Below are 23,630 nucleotides of genomic sequence, written 5' to 3' on the forward strand. Positions count from 1 at the left end.
CTTTTATTAAAGGTGTGGGTCATTAATCCTGACAACTTCGGTATCTGACATGTGATTAGCCAATCAGTTAACAGCTTTACAACAACCTACCAATCAAATCAGACCTTGGTCACAATTAACCAATCTTGACACGTCATTGATTGTAATGTGACACACTTGTATTATCAACTTCCCCACTAATGAATTTCTACATCAGATTTGATTTCCATTTTACAACCACAGTCTTGGGAAGCAGAATCTCTGTCTATCATGTCTGCAGGAACGGTTAAAATGCTGACAACAATATTTATGTCACAAATAGGATCAAATGAACTAAATCCCTTCAGAGTAATACATCCATGAAGACTTATGTTTATGATTGCAATTCTTTAATGTAGAATAGTGAGTGAATGAGTGAGGTTTAACACCGCTTTTAGCAATATTCCAGCAATATCACGGCAGGGGACACAAGAAATTGGCTTCACACATTGTAACCATGTCGGGAATCGAACCCGGGTCTTCGGCATGATGTGCGAACGCTTTAACCATTAGGCTACTCGACCGCCCCTTAATGTTGAATAAGTAAGGGCTACCACAATGTTAATGTAGATCAAATCACATAGAAGTCATGATACAGTTCACCATAACAGACACTAAAACTGACCTCTGTGTTGACATGATCGATTTGACACTCACACTTTTAAACAACTAGAGACCCATGGAGTCAAAAGAACCCCGGATTGAGATTCAGAATGAATTCAACACCATGGCTTCACCATTGATACTGCATGGCTCTGTACATGATACTGACATAAAACAATTGTTGATAATGCATATGTCTTAGAAGCCTGTGATGCACATAATTTGATATCATGTGATGCATGTATCTGGATATCATGTGATGCATATATCTTGATATCATGTGATGCATATATCTTGATATCATGATATGCAAGTATCTTGATATCATGTGATGCATGTATCTTGATATCATGTGATCCATATACTTTGATATCATGTGAAGCGTGTGTCTTGATATTATGTGATACATGTATCTTGATATCATGTGATCCATATACTTTGATATCATGTGAAGCATGTGTCTTGGTATCATGTGATGCATGCATATGTATCTTGATATCATGTGATGCATATATCTTGATATCATGTGATACATGTATCTTGATATCATGTGATGCATATATCTTGATATCATGCGATTCATATATCTTGATATCATGTGATACATGTATCTTGATATCATGTGATTCATATATCTTGATATCATGTGATGCATATATCTTGATATCATGTGATACATGTATCCTGATATCATGTGATTCATATATCTTGATATCATGGGATCCATATACTTTGATATCATGTGATACATGTATCTTGATATCATGTGATACATGTATCTTGATATCATGTGATACATGTATCTTGATATCATGTGATTCATATATCTTGATATCATGTGATTCATATATCTTGATATCATGTGATACATGTATCTTGATATCATGTGATGCATATATCTTGATATCATGTGATTCATATATCTTGATATCATGTGATACATGTATCTTGATATCATGTGATTCATATATCTTGATATCATGTGATGCATATATCTTGATATCATGTGATACATGTATCCTGATATCATGTGATTCATATATCTTGATATCATGGGATCCATATACTTTGATATCATGTGATACATGTATCTTGATATCATGTGATGCATATATCTTGATATCATGTGATACATGTATCTTGATATCATGTGATACATGTATCTTGATATCATGTGATACATGTATCTTGATATCATGTGATTCATATATCTTGATATCATGTGATTCATATATCTTGATATCATGTGATGCATATATCTTGATATCATGTGATACATGTATCTTGATATCATGTGATGCATATATCTTGATATCATGGGATCCATATACTTTAATATAATGTGATACATGTATCTTGATATCATGTGATGCATATATCTTGATATCATGTGATACATGTATCTTGATATCATGTGATACATGTATCTTGATATCGTGTGATGCATATATCTTGATATCATGTGATGCATGCATATGTATCTTGATATCATGTGATGCACATCACATGTATGATCATGATACCCATATCTGAATATACCATGATAAACATGTCTTGGCATCAAAGATTTAAGTGAATTCTTACAGTTCTCCATTGTTCAATGTTCAAGTCTTGAACACATTATCTAACAACCAACAAGACTGAAGGCACAAGCAACTTGATTTGCTGGTGATAAAGTCTTTGGAATACACTTCTGGCAAGATGAAAGACATGGAAGGGGATACCTGTGGAAACGGGATCAAGCGACTTGTCTAAACATACACACACATGCTTATCTCCTTCCACAGCAGACAAAGACTCACAAGATGTACCGCATTCAATCCCATAACTTCACAATCCCTAATTCTCAAAACATTTAACACACTTACTGTGTTATGGAACAAGAATTCAGGCATATAACAGCTGAGTGATGGTATCATGTAAATAACTAAGTCTGGAACAGGCAATCCAGTGGTTGATATTATAAGCAATGATTGGGTGTCACATGCAATCAACCTAGGTACCAGGTGTAACCATGATCAATCCATTAACTCACTCCATATATGACCAGCATTGATTGAAACATAAAAACAGGTGTGGTTTGGTTGTTTGGTCGTTTGTTGTTTGACACTGCACTCAGCAATATTCAAGCTATATGACGGCAGTCTGTAAATAATCCAGTCTGGACCAGACAAACCAGTGATTGATATTACTAGCATCGAGCTACATGATTGGGATACGATGACATGTATCAACCAAGTCGGCAAGTATCACTACTTGATCCTGTTAGATGCCTTTCAGGACAAAGATGGGTTTGCTGGAGGCCAATCCTATCCCGGATGTTCATGGAAGCCTTCCTCGTATAACGAAGATAAATAGACTCAATGCTTACATGGTTTCATGCAGACCTTTTAACTACAAGGGCAACCCAACCTCCCCTTTCCTAGTTACAAAAACTTCTGTTAACAATCAGTATGTTATTCTATATTCCAGAACAGTTCCAACAGATCACTGAGTGAACCAAGAATGCTTCTTATACAGTCCACTGAATGAACCAAGAAGGCTTCTTATACAGTCCACTGAATGAACCAAGAATGCCTCTATACAGTCCACTGAATGAACCAAGAATGCTTCTATACAGTCCACTGAAGGAACCAAGAACGCTTCTATACAGTCCACTGAATGAACCAAGAATGCTTCTTAACAATCCACTGAATGAACCAAGAATCACCTTCTTATACAGTCCACTGAATGAACCAAGAACGCTTCTTATACAGTCCACTGAAGGAACCAAGAACGCTTCTATACAGTCCACTGAATGAACCAAGAATGCTTCTTTACAGTCCACTGAATGAACCAAGAATCACCTTCTTATACAGTCCACTGAATGAACCAAGAACGCTTTTTATACAGTCCACAGAATGAACCAAGAACGCTTCTTAAACAGTCAACTGAATGAGCCAAGAATCACCTTCTTATACAGTCCACTGAATGAACCAAGAACGCTTCTATACCATCCACTGAATGAACCAAGAACGCTTCTATACAGTCCACTGAAGGAACCAAGAACGCTTCTTATACAGTCCACTGAGCGAACCAAGAATGCTTCTTATACAGTCCACTGAGCGAACCAAGAATGCTTCTTATATAGTCCACTGAATGAACCAAGAATGCTTCTTATATAGTCCACTGAATGAACCAAGAATCACCTTCTTATACAGTCCACTGAAGGAACCAAGAACACTTCTATACAGTCCACTGAAGGAACCAAGAAGGCTTCTTATACAGTCCACTGAATGAACCAAGAATGCTTCTTAAACAGTCCACTGAATGAACCAAGAACGCTTCTTATACAGTCCACTGAAGGAACCAAGAAGGCTTCTTATACAGGCCACTGAAGGAACCAAGAACGCTTCTATACAGTCCCCTGAATGAACCAAGAATGCTTCTATACAGTCCACAGAATGAACTAAGAATGCTTCTGTACAGTCCACTGAATGAACCAAGAACGCTTTTTATACAGTCCACTGAATGAACCAAGAACGCTTCTAAACAGTCTACTGAATGAACCAAGAATCCTTCCAAACAGTCCACTGAATGAACCAAGAACGCTTCTTATACAGTCCACTGAAGGAACCAAGAACGCTTCTATACAGTCCACTGAATGAACCAAGAATGCTTCTTTACAGTCCACTGAATGAACCAAGAACGCTTCTATACAGTCCACTGAATGAACCAAGAACGCTTCTATACAGTCCACTGAATGAACCAAGAACGCTTTTTATACAGTCCACTGAATGAACCAAGAACGCTTCTAAACAGTCTACTGAATGAACCAAGAAGGCTTCTATACAGTCCACTGAATGAACCAAGAACGCTTCTATACAGTCCACTGAATGAACCAAGAACGCTTCTAAACAGTCCACTGAGTGAACCAAGAACGCTTCTTATACAGTCCACTGAATGAACCAAGAACGCTTCTTATATAGTCCACTGAATGAACCAAGAACGCTTTTTATACAGTCCACTGAATGAACCAAGAATGCTTCTAAACAGTCCACTGAATGAGCCAAGAACGCTTCTTATACAGTCCACTGAATGAAGCACATGCAAGTTTGATAAGCTGCAGTGAGTGAATGGAATGCCAACATATCAACAGTGCAATACACATACACACCACACATCTTGTCACCCCACAGCAACTTGGAGATTGCAGTGTATTTATTTGAACTTGACAAGCTACAATTTATTTTCAGTTTAAGATTCCCAGTGGCAGTGAGTGCATCAATTACGGTATGACTGCCACATGTGTGTGTGTTTATGTGTGCAGTCTAGCCCAGGTGCGAGGTGTAATGTGACAAGCATCAATTACGTGCAGATATTGTTATGCTTGAAATGCCACATTTACAGCCACAGCATTTACAGCTAGGAGGTTCCCTTACTCTTGTCTATTTCGGTAATTTCTGCAGGCGGATGGCTAAACTTACCTCAGTTTATGCTAACCTTGCATACTGGTGCATACTGGTGATGAAATCTACATCATTAATGTCATGGGATTTTAACCGCAATAAATAGTATCCTCAGAGAGTCTATACCTTTAGTCGTCTACATCTTCAGCACTGAAGGAAAAACTGATTAATAAGTACCTGCAAAACACCTAATATTCCACTTATTCAAACAGGGGTTCTTCGCCTTGTTAAAGGAATGTAGTCTTTGTCCTGCAAAGACAAAGCCACAAGTTTCCTCCTCCAAGACTTGTCCAACTTTTTTCCCCCACATCATTTCATATAAATTGAGGTCCAGCAAGATCGCCACCTAATATGACCATACTGTCACCAGGCTGTTCCCAGGGTGAAGATATAGCTAGGGTGATCTGTGTTTCAGCATTCTGGTGTTCATGGTGGTCTGTTTCTAAGTGGAGAACCAGCTGTAGTTCTTGTATGCATTGTCATTGCTGTATAAACACATCATCGGTTTGGGAAGCTTGACTTGGACGACCACACTGGCAGATTATTGTTTGTGTATCCTGTTTTAGTTGAACTATTAGTTTCACTTGCTTACCTTGATCTAGAAAGGTACCAGTATTAACCCCTATAGAAATTGAGCGTATTACAAAGATATTTTTTTATCTGAAAATTATCTCCTGAACTTTTCAAAATTGAGAGTCTTTAGTTTACTTTTTCATTATTATCATGTATATAGATACCTTTGAACATATCTTACCTTACAATCAATAACATATGCAAGTTTACACTGAGCAAACAGTTACTAAATACATAAAATAATTACAGTCAGCTGACCATGGTTGAGGCATAAAACAATGAGATAGAAATTTACCTTTTTGAAAGTAGAAATAATTTCTTATTCAAGTTTTCTCAGCTAGCATTTACAGAACTATGATAGCAGATTCCTGACATGCTAAAACAAGTTTCAAATATAACATACAAGTACTTGCTTCTTCTACATTACATTTAGTCTGATCAGTTCAACTTGAATTTCACAGTGAGTAAATTTTAGTGAAAAGACACTCGTCTCTTGATAATTAGCAAAGAAATGGGTTGACAGAAGAAATTTTCTTCCATATTAACTCAAATACAAAATAACTGTGACTATATGGATTTATTGATACTTAACATTAATTATGATGATGTAGATGGAATGACTTTATACTGATTGATCTTCAACCTGGATGTAAAAACTACCTATCAACACAGCCTATGTTCCTTTGATGTCACTTAATGTGTACATTGGTATAAAAGGAAGCCACGCTTCCAATTTCCTTCTGTGTTATATGTGCTGCTGAAAAATCAAACAACATTAATAAGAACATAATCACAAATACTTCCGCCTTTGAGGTTTTAGGTAGCAAAAGAGATTTCAAGGTGGCACTTCTGCTACTTACAACCACGAATGTCAAGCCCTTGATCATCAATAAAACCTACGAAGCTAGCCATGCTCCAACCCTTAGACAAACCTCTCAACAAAGTGACATAAAATCACAGTGCTTAGCATACCTCAAGCACTTGTGTCATACCCATGATTGATTAGCCTGGCTATCTACATCACAGAATACCTTTCCAGTATATTAGAAACCACACCTACAGTAACAGACAAAGCTGGTGATATTACCTCGTATATCATGTCTAGCCATGTACATAAACAGTAAATCAACCTACTTGGAAAAATCTTTTCTGACTTTGAGCCCTAAATGACAACGGCAAATCGTTAACATTTTAAGGTGTGTTCCTAAACATTTAAAGCGATTTTAACACCTTTCATTTAAAAATACATACCGGGGTACAATATAAATACATACATGTATCTAAAATAGGATAATAATACCTGATATCTCAGTGGCTTTAGGTCTGATGAAGACATATCAAGAATCACTGATAGATGTCACATTTTTATAATTGTTTATGACCTATTATTGATGGGAACTGATTAATCTGATGTATTAGTTGTGTCCAACACTGTGTTAACAATGTCTGGTTTCGGGAATTCTTTTTCATGATTTTGTGTTAACTCCATAACTCAAACTGACATGTCTCAGATGTACTTCAATAATATTTTAGTAATAAATTTTAAGTCAATCTATTGCCGCTATAAAGCCGAGAATCAAAAAGCACACACACAAACATAGAGGAAGATTTGCTTGTTTGTTTGTTTGTTGTTTAATGCCGCACTCAACAATATTCCACCTATATGACGGCAGTCTGTAAATAATCAAGTCTGGACAAGACAATCCAGTGATTGATATCATGAGCATCAATCCACACAATTGGGATACGATGACATTGATCAACCATGTCAGCGAGCCTGATCTGGGATCATTAGTCACCTCTTACGACAAGCATAGTCGCCTCTTACAACATCGCCTCTTCATGCATATATAGGTTGCCTATTCTACCCGGATCTTCACAGGACCACAGAGACAGAAATTATTATGATATCTTACAAATAAGATTTTTCCTACAGGTGCTGTACACATCTAGAAAGGTAAAATATCAACCAGATATCAGATACCATAATGCATATGTGATTTCCCTGCATATCTCTAAAGTAACTATGGCAACATTTTAATTTGACTTGTTAATAGATAAGAGTGCCTAGGTGAATACAATGCATAGCAAACCACATACTATTTTCTCAACATTGCATATTTTATACATCCCATTGAACATTCTCAACGAACATTTTTAGTGACAGTTTTGACATTAGAATATGAAACATGTACATGCCATTGCCTTATGATCAAAGGAGCAAAACCTATGTCAGCACCCAAAATCAGCAAAAGCTTAACACAAACAATTTACCTAACAACAGATTGAAGGAACAAACATCTTGATTTGTTGGTGATCAAGTCTTCAGAAAATTCACTTCTAAAGCCATATAATTTCTTTTAAGATCCATAGGTTTGAGAAAGTAAAATCAAATAATTCATAATTATTCGTTTGATCAGAAATAATGCAAACTTTGAACATAATGTTGTACAAACTTTTGTATTCACTTTAATAAAAAGCTGTATCTAGGAAATAAAATCAACCAAACGACCATTTTTATATTTTATATTTTTCCTCTTTTATTTGTCTTATTGATTATGAAAATCTACATAATAAAAATATATTTGATCTGGCTTAAGACAAACATAAAATTCTGTTGGCTTATTTGACTTTGAAAACAAACAACATGGAAGTATGCTTAGAAGCACAACATGTCTGGCTCCATGATTGAGTGTGACATGTAATGTGCAGGTGCTTCAGCTGTCACTCAAAGTGACTGACAGGTATATGCACATTCATTTAACTGAACAAACATTCCAGTAGATGTGGAGAGAAAGGCAATTACAAGCCATCACTCAGCAGCCATGGTCGCCCTCTACATTATGGCGCATCCACCTTCACAAGACACTATCTGCCAATCTGATCATGTCGACCAAGGGATACACATTGATGTGTAATGAACAAGCCCATGCTGGCATTTCAGGAATGTATGGTCTTCTAATGAGTGGAATTGAAAGTTAAAATGTATGCTTCACAATGATAAACTAGCCATGTCACATCTGAAGACATCTGCCTGGAGAGATTCATTACATTATTACATATGAGTGAATGAGATTTTTCAACAAGTAACCAATTTTGGGAATCCCAGTATTTAATTTCTCTTGGACTGTGGCGAAAAATCAATGCTGTAATTCAGCTTTATTCCTTCCTAGAACTACAATCAGGTGTCTCCAGTGCATTGTTCAATAATTAATGCCCTCAAAAATAATACAGAAAGTGAAAATGCACTTGTGTTTAAAGTTATAACATGATTTAAATCAAACATTTAAAAAGGATAGACTTCCTGTCTTGCTTTCTTTCCTTGTTTTGTCATTCCCTGGAAGATCCATACACAGAACCACTGCAAGTGATTTGCTTTGACCAGTACTTCAGTGATACCATAGCAGGTCAGCTTGATGTGAGAGAAAGCCCCAAGTGATGCAGGTTGAAAATTACCAATTTGGTGAAGCCCTCGCGCTTTGGTATGGTGCTGACAAACCTGGAAATGTAATCAGGGCGAACTGGTTTGAACCCACAATCATGGGTTCTGGCCGCCTTAAGGTGGTTGTGTTTGATTTGGCTGATTGTCATCAGGATAAATAAATGATCCCTCCTTTTTCAGACCACTGATCTATCTGGTCCAGACTATCACAAGCCACTCTCTTCCAAATGTTTCTAGGTTTGTCAGAACTATACCCATGCTCATGGGTTTCACCAAAGTGGTAAACGTCTGACACCTGTATCACTTCAGGCTTTCATCCTCCCACATCAAGCTGACACGCTGTCATATACAGTAAACTACGGTTATAACGAACTCAAAGGGACTACTAATTTTAGTTCGTTATAACCGTAGTTTGTTATAAGTACATATACAGCATGACTACAGCAAGTAGTCGGGACCAAAAAGTAACTTCGTTATATCCGTCAGTTCGTTATAAGTGTGTTCATTATAACCGTAGTTTACTGTAACTGGAATACTGTTCAAAGCAGCATTACCCCAACACACACACTCACTCACTCACCTGAGACTCATATTTACTACACTAACTGGGCTATAAAGTATCCTGATGCAAAACCAAAATGGCAGCTTTTCGAGTTTCTTTTCTCCCTAACCACATGCTCTAACCATGTTCAATATACTTCTCTTATAAGTATTCCCTGCAGCAGATTGATATCCTGCATCCCTTCAAGCACCCCTAATTAGCACCTCACCTAGTCACATGTACATCTACTTCACCTGCAATCCAAGGGTCATGATGGATCATCAGAAAGTGCCCCCGAGAATATAAAAGGTCAAGGTCCCAAGTCATTGTTTGTGGAGACGCCATGATTATTTTTAAAAAATATTTACAAATCCTGGTTGGTACTGAATCACTGTTTTGGTGCTAGACACTTGATCATCATCTAAAGATTTGTATGTATTACATTACACCAATATTCTTATCTTTATACAGTCAAGTCTCGTTAATCCGACATCGTTGGTTGCACATGATTGTGTCGGATTAACGAGTATGTCGGATTAACAAAATTAAGTGATTTGTGATCGAAAATCGGACGTCTTCGCGATAGATAATAACCGTGTGTACCTTGTAATAAAATCATTAAAAACGAAATATTAATATTGTTATGTTGTTTATTCATTCATTCCTTAATTTATAATTAATGACAGTGCAAAAATAATAATAATTTTCCCATTTATACATAACAATAGAGACATTACTCACTGAATTTATCACATCAATGACACACGTTTCCTCGTGTAAATGCAAGTGCTACTGTCTTAACAACTTGCTCATCTACTTAAAATAATCTGTCAGTGTTTTCTGTTTCTAACATTTTGAAGGCACATTTCTCAAAGTACCCTGCTCGCTTGACGTCAACATTGTCGAGGTGTAATTTCATTTGCTGTTTCTTATAATAAAGCTTGAAATTCTTTATGATCCCGGCATCTAGTGGCTGAATGTGCGATGTGGTGTTTGGTGGCAAAAAGTGACATTTCACATTAGTTATGTCGACAGTAGCATGGGATGGGGCGTTGCCCAACAGCAATACCACGTGGCGTTGCTCCAATCGCATTTGCCGATCCAATATCAGTAGCCAGGCTTTGAATATTAATGAAGTCATCCATGCTTTCTTGTTTACATACTAGTCGACCATGTTTTATATACCTGTTCGTATTTTAAACTGGCTTCATGCACATTTATCTGGCTTCAATTTGTAAACTACATTTGTATAGCTTTATACATACAGGTTTGAATAGCTTTTCCAGTTAATTGTTAAGTTAATCTCTGCAGCCAGTGTGTGTCAAAACACGGGGTTGTGTACTCGCGGGCAGATGACCACGGAGTACGCTGACCACTGTGTCGGATTAACAAGACTGATTAATGAGTGATTTCGGTAATTCGTTGCAAATTAGGTGTGTCGGAGTCGGAGTGCGAGAATGTCGGATTAACGGGACTAAATAGCACTGAATCAATCGGTTCCCATCATTTATGTCGGATAAAGCCGAGTGTCGGATTAACGAGTGTCGGATTAACGAGACTTGACTGTATTTATACAAGGAAGCACTCCTTTCACAACAATACCTCAATTAATGAAAACATACCAGTTCCTATATCAGGTCAAATGACTTATTTAATGAGAATATTATAACTTCCATGTGATACCTCTGACCAATGTTCCATTCCTTCAATTGGTCATCAGACCAGTACAACATACACTGCGAGCAGATCAGAGACTGTTAGTCTCGGCTCACTGTAGAATGTTGCAGCCACCTGTTAGACTATCACTAACCCCTGCTATATCTGTGATATCATAATTCACACTGTACTTCCACACCCTTGCTGCTTTATCTTTCCTTTGATGATTTCTGCACGGATATTCAAGTAGTTCCTTTCATCTAGCTCAATGTTGGACAACTGTTATCTCTATCAAGTAGCAAGTTGTAAGACATGAAACAGCTTGTTACAGACAATGTGATATTGTAACGGTATATATTCTGTGACATGAAGAATTTCAATACATGCATCATAAAACTCTCACTCATCTAACAGCAGGTGAGGTCATAATTTCTTCATCACTTTCAAGTGCATTCAATTTTAAAATGAGACCCCTTCCGTGGTCTAATGGTAGAGCGTCAGCCTGGAGAGCGGAAGGTCCAGGGTTCGATCCCCAAACGCGTCAAACCAAAAGACGTTGGAAGATGGTACTTGTTGTTACCCTATCTGGCGCTCGGCATTAAGGGGCTAAAACAAGGACTGGTCGGCTCGGAGTCAGTATACTGTGTCTGAGTGGGGTATTCATGTTAAACTGCGGCATGGTATCTCAGTGAGCTAGCATTATAAATCGGCATCAGTCTGGACTAGTACAAGCAGCCACACACACACGTGCATGCACATCGCTATATAAGTGCAATAATCTTGGACGCAACGTTAAACCCCATTTCACCTCACCTCACATTTCAAAATGAATTGTTGATTTCAATCTTTCACCTCAAATCTTTTACACAAATATTTGATCAAACACAACTTCACAGCATAATAAATGCAACATACTGGCAGCAAAAGCATTCTATTCCTAACTTCTATCACATGCATGATTTCTTTTTCCATATCTGGCAAAAGAATTGCTTTCTTTGTTCATCAGCTGGTTAAGATAAAAATATGAGAAGAACAACAGAGTAAAGAAAAAATATGGATATTAAATAAACAAATCCATGATATGTTAATCTCTAGATTCGAAAAAATATTATCCTTTGAAAACGGAAGTAGGATTATGAGAGACTAGAAAATTCCTCAGTGAATTACATCAATGGAAATAGGAACAGCATTGCCCCCTGTTGCAGACCATTATTGACATGTTACTTAGCGAAAGTGTATGTACAATGTCTTTACATTAATGCCTGCACCGAGTGAATCTTTGACTTCATGATGCAACTGATCCAGCTGTATGTCCAGGTAACCAAAGTCTACACGACGCAGACATATAATCTTCCCACCAGACAAACCATCTCCAACATCTCTTGACACACAACAAAACCTCTACCAAAATATTTGCATATACTTTCACACTAAAGTTTACGGTATACAAGAGTAGCTGTCACAATAAACGAGTAACATCTAAACCAACTGACGAGCATCCCCCATCATTTTCCACCTGTGGCCCTCCCTATAACAACACAGGTAGATAGTTACTGTCAACAAGCTAAGCAAAGCACATGGTCCGTTGCTACGACCACCCAAATCTCCCCGTAACATGGATTGCCTATAATTTGGTTCACGGTCTGAGTAAACCTGGGGCCACCCACCATCCCGTTGAACAACTTGCCAAGTTCTTGCACGTTTTTATGAAGGGCCAACTGAGCATGTGCAAATAGTCCTTCTTGGGTCAAGCGTGTTATAACGAGGGTCAAGTGTGTTGAAACGAAGAGGCAAAATGATGTTTTTCTTGGCAAAATATGTCTCACTGCTCAGCAAACAAAATGAATCACTGTGAACACCTTTTGTGTCTCTGTGGACATTGGGAATCTGCCGCCAGAATTAGAACTCTAGTACCAAGTTCATATTAACTTTACACACACCATTTTTAATTAAGTGATACTTGTTATCATTCATACAGAAGCCAGGACTTGCTCATCAAAACGATCATAATAATGTTGTTAAGGAGTGTGCAGTGTTATATTTATGAGAACGCAGCATAATAAGAGAAGCCCCTTACAGATGCCTTTCCATATTCAGAAGCAATCTCTGCTGGAAGCAGAGTCGACTGTATGTTTCAAACTATGGTGAGCATATCCTGCCCCACCGGTGGCACCCGTCACAAACCACATATCAAAATGTAAATATGAAACGTCAACACCAGAGAATTTTCTCGATTATCTGCTGTAACACATTTCATCAGGCATAAAAGGCAATATAGGACCTTTCCCTTCAGCAATCTGTAATACCATGAATTATACATGATTACTACACTACACAAAAACAGTATCACATTAAGCTTCTACTGTATCGAGATCACCATAATAATAATTTTGGAATTTCAAAGATAGGTGACATAAATTTTAGTTTTATTGATACATAATATTTAACAGTATCAGACTACAATTTTTGATCTCACTGCTCATATATCACTCACAAGCCCTTTCAGTAAACCCAATTTAAGATGAAAAATGCATTAACCAAATGCATGCACGAGCTTTGATTTACAGATTAAAATCATCAATAATTTAACGAGCCGTACATGTGTCAACACACTGCATAATTCACACATCAAACACACATCCAAGAGATTCCAGCATATCTGAGTGTAAGCTGCAGATCTGCCATATGCTGTCATGTTAAAGCAGGGCAGCCATTGACAACACACTGCAGATTTGTTTACAGAGTCACTGATTTCGTTTGACATACATTTGATACTTGGCAGCATGGGGACACATCCTGTTGACAAAACACTTCACATCTGCTGGCATAATCACATTAATAACCATACCAGATTGTAAATGTGCCTGGATAAGTTACAATTCAACATTAATTTTACAACAAAGCACTTCTGTTATGCTGGAAGGCCATATGTTCAAAAGTTAATGATTTGATCTTACCTGTCAGGAAGGTTAAAATATCATCTTTGTACCTCTGGCAATCATTTCTTCTAGTTTTTATTGGTTTTAACTGAAGTACCATGTATCACTTCACATCATCAATGGTACACAACGCTTAATCTCAATGACCAGGTCGACCTGTATAGTTTGGTTATGACACCACATGTATCATATGTATTTTACAATGTATCACCTTACATCATCAATGGTACATAACATATCACATATGCCAGGTCGACCTGTACAGGCTGGTTATGACACCACATGTATCATATGTATTTTACCATGTATCACCTTACATCATCAATGGTACATAACATATCACATATGCCAGGTCGACCTGTACAGGCTGGTTATGACACCACATGTATCATATGTATTGTACCATGTATCACCTTACATCATCAATGGTACATTACATACAATCTCATAGACCAGGTTGACCAGTATCATGTACCTGATTGTGGATCATGTATCCTCAATATGCCTTCCTATGTATCATCAATGTATCATCTTATGTATGAATATGTATCATCAATATACCTACCAGTACTGGAAAATCACATCCACGATCTCCTCAGAGACTCCTTCGTCCCAATTCATTTCGAAAGATGGCATCAGAACCGAAATATCAAAATCTTGATTTAATGGCTTATCAGATTCCAGATATGTCAGAAAACAGTTTCATATCCACCTCTGTCATCATCACTCCACTGCCTTGAATCTCGTCATTCACCAATACATTCACGTTTTCAGGTTCAGTGGGTTTCACGTTATTATACCACGGCAGAAAAGGTACAGAAATATATCAGTCTGGCTTGCTAAACACAGAAGCCTTTCATCTCATGAATGAATAAAGAACACAGTGTGCCCCTCCACCTATACACAGGGGTCTCAGTTTCATTTATAATACATGTGCTCCTCAATGACAGTTATTGTCCACATCAACATCCAGATCAACAACACATGTTACCAGCTACTGACGTAGTGGCACTCGCTGTCACGCATTAGTTCTGGCTTACCCACCCTATTCTGTCATTAAAGGAGCAGTTCCGGTTCGAGACTCCTTCCCAATTGGCAAATTGATTGGCTTATTTATGAGGTCAGATTCTGAAACACCACAACAATCAATATTCCTGGAAATGCATCACGTTTTTGTGAAGTCTACATTGTTGATGATGCAATCAACGTCAGCTGCAGTCTCGATCATCAATCACATCCACTGCTTGCAACCCTTCGGAATTAGTAGGAGATTGAGGAACTGGAGTACAGTTGCATGGCTTTAAAAATCCAAAATATCTGCCAAAAATCACAAGCAGGTTACATATGCATTCTGTATGGCAAGGTTTCAAGTGGCCAAAAATAGTATTCAAGCCCTCCTAGGATGTGACAAGCTCTGAGCTCTGTCTATCTTCTTCACAAGCACTGAGTGAAGGTGTAAGAAATCTACCAGAGCTCAGACTGTCAAGTTCAGCAAGCCACTATCCATCATGTTTGTCACCCTCGTAAAATCCAAACCTTGAAAACCTTGACACCTTGTGGACAAATCTGTGCCTTTCGCTCTTCAATAGAGAGATAGGAGGGAAGAGCTGAAATGTGACAACAATGTGCACAGTAAATGTTGAACTGCCATCCCTGCTGCTTCAAAACTCACATGATTGATTGAAATCTCTTCCAGTAAACACTTGTCTCAAACATAATCCATGTAGATGCCTACTTCATATCTCCACATCATTTCTTCAAATATACATTCTTGTTATCATGCTGGAGTGATATCAGTAAGTAAACCTGCTAATTCTGTTCATCTGTCCATAGATTGTCCAGCTCAAAATGCACAATACCAAGACTTGCTCCTTTTGGTGTTACAAAGTGCACAGATCATTTGGTTGAGTACGCGCTGCTCTTCTGTTCAATGTTGACTGACTGGCACCATTTCAAACACTTGGAGACGCTTTCACAAATAAAACGGCCCCGTTTGTCCAATCATTGTAACAGCGATTCAGTTGTCCATTTCAAATAAATTTCAGAGAGACTTGATTTAACCTCTTGTCAATTTCACACCTCCAGGAATACATTTCTCACGAACCATTAGAACCGACAAACCATCATAGTATAAAGGTAGAACAGGATTTTGTGATACACGCCTTTAATCTCAGTCCCATCTTAAGCGCCCCTTGACTCAGGAGAGGACCGACCCCTGACTGTTGACTCAGTGGCTACCCCCAAAAGGCAGTGCCCCTACAGATATGTGTCGTGATCAGCAAACTTCCCCAAGCTACATCAAACTTCGAACTGAGCAACGACAAACACATCATCGTCTTAAGCTCATGTCATGTTGTAATCTAGGTACTGAGGTGTTCGTCGACAGTCGCTCCAGCAAACTCATCATGGCACATGTGAGCAAATAACAGGCCTTTATTTGCGCAACAGAAAGTCAATTAAGAAACTACTGCGTGCACCTTTTTCTGCTGGATGTCCGAGCTCCACTTCCCACTCGGCATGAAGGAACTGGGTACAGAGGAGAGGTCAGGATGAGCCAACTGATTTTATTGGTCACATGTCACGACATCAAGGCATATAGACCTTGCAGCCGACATAAGGATATGCCATTCATACTTTCTACAAACCTCTCATAGTATCTCAATTTACACACTATCTAATACGTTGAGCTAAAATTAATAAATACTTCAAACATATACAAACTTTCATACAATAATTCCTGATAAAAACAACTCTGAACAGTTTTCAGCGATTTTCAACCAAAAAAGTAAAGTTCAAATGGTTCATATTCTGATTATCCTTCATGTTCGGAATACATGTATTATTAACAAAATTGGTGAAAACATTTTTGGATAAATATACCATATAAAATTTATGAAAAAGTTCAAGAGTGTCCTGTCATTTGACTCTAGCCCCTGAATTATCATATTACATGATTTACCGACAAAATTCCTAAGTCTGCAGACTATCGTATTCATTACCTGCTAAGAAGGTTCAATAAGATTTGGCCATGTGTGTTTCAACAAGCACATGAATGGGATGACTTCCCAGGGCGGTGTTGGTGGGGACAGACTAGCCTGTATTTACCTAGACTATCAACTGTAGCAAGATTAGATACTGCCACACAGATAGCTAGGTGCTGGGAAACTAGACTCCAAACCCTCACATCACAAGCAGAGCTATACTAGAACTGTGTGACAATTGAGAAGTTGGATGATGAGAGATATAATCAGTGAAATTCAGTGTTACATAATTCATGCCATCCTCATAAATCATTGTACAAGGAAGTAGATGATGTAGCAATGTTGCCTCGATCCAACATGGCCGTTAATGATGAAGCTGTGTCCCACTAATGATGTGCTAAGATGTACCTGCGCCAGTCCAACTAATGATGTGCTGGGATATACCTGTGTCAGTTCCACCAATGATATGCTGGGAAATACCTGTGTCATCCAAATGATGTGTTGGAATAAATCAGTACCTTTTTCAATAAAGTGCTAGCATAACTGGATGTGTTGATGGCATCCAACAAATCTCTATCAGTTAGTAATCACTAAATTCTGACACAGGGATAGAGGCTTAAATTTAATATTTAACTTTAAACTTAATTAATTCCTGTAATTCATACAACATCCCATGAATCATCATGTCCCTTGGTATAGGTTTAATTCAGGACCTATACATTCAATACACCACTGCTTTCTTCATAAATCAAGATGAAGCTCAAGACAATATCTTATTATTCTAAAGGAAAACATAACCTGAACAGACCAAAACCCAATGAAAATTAGGATTAATAAAAAACTGCATGATGTTCATTCATTGTAAAAAAACCGACAGTAAACACATTAAAAGTTCCCTCTTTGAGAAACTTATTCACAAATACTTGAAGCCCATAGTTCCCTCTTTGAGAAACTTATTCACAAATACTTCAAGCCCATAAATGATATCTTACAAACAGGAAATTACCATGTTACCTTCTAACCATCATGTCCACCAACACAGCAGAACTACTCTACACCTCCAATCATTTGCTTTGTAACAATTATAAACAGAATCCTGTATTTGTTTTGACAAAGTATCTTACACAATCAACAGAGGTCAAACACTGCCCCTATGTCTTAAACTGCAGCACAAGGGGAACGTATTACGTCAGCTTGCTAAATCGTTAAACCTTGAGCTTCTGCAGAATTGGGAGTTTCCAATTGGAGCACTCTAATCCCAACTCAAGTAACTTCTGGTCTGTCTGCCCTGATAACCTTTCAGCAATTAGGGATGGCCTTGATGAAAAACCAACATAAATGGATCATTTTCGCCATAATCATTTACACAAGGGTTTTAGTAATTCCACCTCAACAGCCAATTACAAGGGGAACATTCAACCGGTAGGACGGTGCCAATAGCCTTAGATTAACATGATACACAGTGGAAGGAATGACATGCATTCATTGTATCCTGAATTTGTTAGCTTAAGAGGCAGAAGAAGAACATCTTTTTATAGCACACAAAAAAGCACATCACAAGCAAAACTCCTTTTTAAGAGTCGTTTTCTGTATGAAAGGAGTTAAACTCAGTACACAGAAGTCTTTTTTTATATGTCAGTTTATTTTTACATAAACTGTTGCTGGATAAATAGCATATTAGAATAATCAACATCTGAGATTCATAAATAATTGATGCTTGTCAGATAAGTGCATTGGAATTTATAAAACTAAAATTAGAGCGGAATGGCGAAAAGATAAAATCAACCACCAACAGAATCGCTTTGGCTTGACATTAAATAATCTTTCTCTCATGCACATATCCGCTTATCTCCAGACTGTTACATATATATATACTACTCAAAACAAGTTAAAGAACACCCACAATTGGAAAGCTGTGAGTTGCAATACCCACCAGCCATGACAGATCTACTAGTCATATGAAAGAATTGGGTGTTCTTCAACTTCTTTTGAGTAGTATATATATCCATATATTACTATCAATCGTAGACATACAATTTATACACCATGAGATGCCAGATAGAAAGTATAAAATATAAAATTATCTCGTTCCGTTGCCATTTGCAGTTAAATGTATCGTCACATCACCATGCCTCAACTATCACATTTTCCACAATTTCACTTTCAGGTGGTAGCAGATAGGGGTCCCACAGAATTCATCCTCATCTCAACCCATTGCTAGTCTGCCTCAAACAAAAATGTGGCAATGTTCAAATAAGACTTTCAGAAGACTCCTTGACATCCAATAGGAAGACTCGGCAACGTCTGAGAACTGCTGGAAATTTTTCTTCATTTCTCAGATGGTCAGCGAGTTTTCTGGACATTTTGTCAAAGTTTACCCCCTGGCCTTGAATGTTGCAGCAGCTGTAAGGATAATCCCGCATCACAGCGCTCCCTTGTAAGAACACTGAGACTCCTGTGTTGAAGCTGCAGGGAGAATGCTCAACATGCCTGACAAGGGAATACTCCGGTGTTGACAAATTTGTGCAGAATGTGCCCACAATTGCATGTTGTGACTGACAAGAAATCGCCTTGTGGCCTACCTTCGTCTATTTTGGTATCAAGGAATAGTTCAAGCAGTGAATTGTAAAACAAAAAGGAGAGGTTATCTTCTGAATAGTTCCCTTAAAAAATCGGAAAGCAATAAGATATTTTTCATTACAAACATACTTTGTGATGAGTTTCTTAGAGATCTATTCAAATATACCCACATTTCACACAGATTCCATTTGTTCTAGCCTTCCCTCCCAGAACTTGAAGACAAAATATGCAACCTCACTTTCCAATGTTTTGCATCACAGTATAAATATCTAAGAAACAAGTGTCCTTTTATCACCGGAGAAGTAAATACTCCACTCATCTACTGTGAATCAAATGAGCAATAAATACAAATACTGCATTTCCTCTGTGAAGAGCCCAGTGTAGACCCCATGTATCCCCAAAATATACTTGCAATATTTCATGTACAGCACACAGTTGGCTGGACGAAAAGGATTATCTTTGGGAATATATATACGTCTGATTTTGAAAGTTCTGAATTAATTGACCATATGGAATTTTGAACTGTACAAAACTGCATCCATTAGAAGCTAATAGCTGCTGAAAACAATATTCGCTTTCTTTAGTTGATTTTTTAAAGCATTACATATTCAAAAATAAAAACCTGCCAAATATGTTTATATGTTGACATAAATCACTGGACTGAAACATTCCAGTGCAAATGGCAAATTCCACATGTCAATTAAACTACAACTGTGACACTAATTAATAGGCAAGTGTTTGTGTTATTGGAAACTGATACTGTCCAACTGGGAGTGCGGCAGTCCTGAGGGCAGGCACCATCAACACCACCATGGCCTCTTGAGTGGCTGGGGATATCAGGCGAGGTCCAGGGCTCAATGTCCGATGCTGACAACATGTGACAGTATTGTTTGCTACTGTTCTCCTATTGGTTTTTCCTTCTTTATAATTGCTGTGTAGCGGAGAGTGACCAAGAACTGACAAGGTGTGATGCCACAGTTACCAGTTTAATGTGTGTCTACACATAGACTACACCATGTTCAATCACTGCACCTCTGTATCATGCTTGGCCTTCACGACAGAGTGAGTGAGTGAGTGAGTGAGTGAGTGAGTGAGTGAGTGAGTGTTTATGCTGCTTTTCCAACATTCCAGCCATGTAAAGGCAGGCCACCAAGAATGGATGTCACATATTTTACCCACGTGGGGGAAATGGGTTTTAGCACCCCACTCCAATAAGTGCCTCCCCGAAAAGGAATCCCTTTTAAGCATCCCCTACTGAGGCTAAAACTTTATATGACTATTTCAAATTTTTGGTGTGTAGTACAGATTTTAAAAAGAAAACAGAAGAGTAAAAGGAGTAAAAAATACCTTGCATGTAACTATTTGTGAGAAAGTTTTAGTTTCATTGAACTAAGTATGTTCACTACTGCTTCATCTCTGAAAATATATTTAACTCGTGTATGGTTTTAACAGGCGCCCCTTTTGTCAGCTTTTAAGTGCTTAAGGTGCGAATTACAGCGAATATGGTACATGACCGATATCACGATGAATCAATTAACATTAGTTGTATCAAGATATATATAGTTACATGTATGTATATATATATTAACGCCTCATGACATATTGACATGCCATGACACATTTCATTTACATGTATGACATACTTCATGCACATGGCATGGCCTGTGTACCATTTTACCACTTGCCTAGGGAATCAATATACCAAACTACCTGACAGACAATCAAATGTTGCTCAATAAATAGGGTCAGTGGAAGCAACTGTTTTCAGAAAAGGTAGACAGCAAGCTTCGATGTCATCTTGTCAGGCTGTACACTAAATGACCATCCACTGCTCGTGGAGCACCTCCTCCCTCCAGTGAGACACTGGAGGAGACACAAGCCTTAAGGTGAGACTCCCCTCATCCCTGGATCAGCGGCACTAGCCATGTACATGTTGACCGGGCCCCCCACAGGGGTACGGCACACACAAACACAGCCAGGAAATGGGCAGAAGTGATCTGTGTGTACCACATGTAACAGTACCTGAACATTTCCTGCACAAACTGAGCCTGACCAGGATACTGGCCTCTGTAGATGCAAGCTACATGTATATGCCATGGAGAGACTGTTCATCTCACCCACACTCAAATAAAACCTATCACCATACACTGAAGGGAAGATTGAAAAGTCATACGAAACCACTTCCTTGCTTATGTTCTTTAACTTTTCATTTCTTGCAAAAATCAGTCCAAGGTTGCCCAATTGGTAAGATATATGTTTTTGTTTTGTTTGTTGTTTAAAGCAATATTCCAGCTATATGACAGCGGTCTGTAAATAATCAAGTCTGGACCAGACAATCCAGTGATTGACATGAACATCGATCCATGCAATCGGGATATACAAGTGACAAGCCTGACCACCCGATCCCGTTCGTCGCCTCTTACGACAAGCAGGGGTAGGTGAAAACCTCTTCTACCCCGGATCTTCATGGGTCTAGATAACTTTAATGTTTCACATAGATACCATTAAATCATCACGCACTAAAGGCAGTTGTGTTATTGCTGTGGGCGTGTAGTGTCTTCCGGTGCAGTAATAAGAAAGAGGTCCAGAGTAGTGCAACAATGTCCTCAAATCAGGACATCTCCACCATAATGTCAGGGAAGGTCTTATCAACCTCCGCATGCATACTCTCTTCCCGTTTGTTTAATAAAGCTTTACAATCAATTTCAACCCACCAATAACACTAAATATACATAAGTGAGCATTTTCACAGGAGACAACATGATGGTGGCCTCAAGGAATATGTGCTTTAGCCAGAGAACGAGCTTCTAGCTACGAGGAATTACAGATTATCTGTCCCAAGTGAACTGAATTTGAAACATTATTTCATGGGGGAAAACCACAGTGAGGGAGTACCACTAACACAACACTGACACGGCAACTCAGGTCAGTGTCACATGGGGACATCACAACCACATCACATCTTTTAGGACTTGGTTGATGATTGTTTGTTTGTTTTTTAACACCACACTCAGAAATATTCCATCAATATTCCAGCTATATGACAGCGGTCTGTACATAATCGATTCAGGACCAGACAATCCAGAGATTGACATCATGAGCATCGATCCACACAATAGGGATGCGATGACATGCCATTTACTGAGCCCAACGACCTGATCAACTTAGTCGCCTTTCATGATACAGGTTTTGGTGTCGCTATTGGCCAGTGATTTATTTTAACACCAAGGGAGCTCAATACACTAAATCGGAAAATACAATGAGGCTATTGCTTGTAATAATCTCAATATAATGAAATATGGAAAAAAAGGTCCATGATGATTAACTTAAATTTCCCAGGAGATTCTGGCCTAGAAGAGACAATCAACACTTGCTGTACAATTCAACGAGACCCGTGAAGATTCCGGGGTCTTCAGCAACCCATACTTGCCTTAAAAGGCGACTAACAGGATCAGGTGGTCAGGCTCGCTGACTTGGTTGATGCATGTCATCAATCCCAATTGCGTGTATCGATGCTCATGATATTAATCACTGGATTGTCTGGTCCAGACTCGATCTGTTCGACAGATCATATAGCTGGAATATTGCTGAGTGCGGCGTTAAACAACAAACCAACCAACCAACAATTCAACGAAAATTATCAGGTGGTCTGAGTCAGTGATTTTGTTGATTGCGTGTCATAGTACACAAATGGTGTGTAACATTGCTCATAATATCAATCACTGGTTTGTCTGGTCCAGGCTCAATTATTTCAGGTCTTCATCATACAGCTGAAATATTGCTGAAGTGCCACATTAAACAAACGATCAAACTTTCAGTATTGAGTTCTCCATCCTGACATTAACCCAT

General features: G+C 38.3%; 1 protein-coding gene across 11 annotated transcripts in view; it reads right to left on the bottom strand.

The window, feature by feature from the left end:
* The window catches only part of LOC139467890 (rap guanine nucleotide exchange factor 6-like), a 172,936-nt gene that overhangs the window by 98,073 nt on the left and 51,233 nt on the right, over positions 1-23,630 (bottom strand). Inside the window, exon 1 of one of the 11 annotated variants that reach the window (XM_071249428.1) lies at positions 14,786-15,268. The exons of the other annotated variants lie outside the window; for them this stretch is intronic. Within the exon in view, the coding sequence (XP_071105529.1) occupies positions 14,786-14,856 (71 nt within the window). The 5' untranslated portion in view covers positions 14,857-15,268. Of the gene's footprint in view, positions 1-14,785; positions 15,269-23,630 lie in introns of those variants that run through there. 11 annotated transcript variants of the gene reach the window in all.

Source organism: Haliotis cracherodii, unplaced genomic scaffold, assembly GCF_022045235.1.
Source record: "Haliotis cracherodii isolate W230 unplaced genomic scaffold, xgHalCrac1.p SCAF_2, whole genome shotgun sequence".
Taxonomy (NCBI): domain Eukaryota; kingdom Metazoa; phylum Mollusca; class Gastropoda; order Lepetellida; family Haliotidae; genus Haliotis; species Haliotis cracherodii.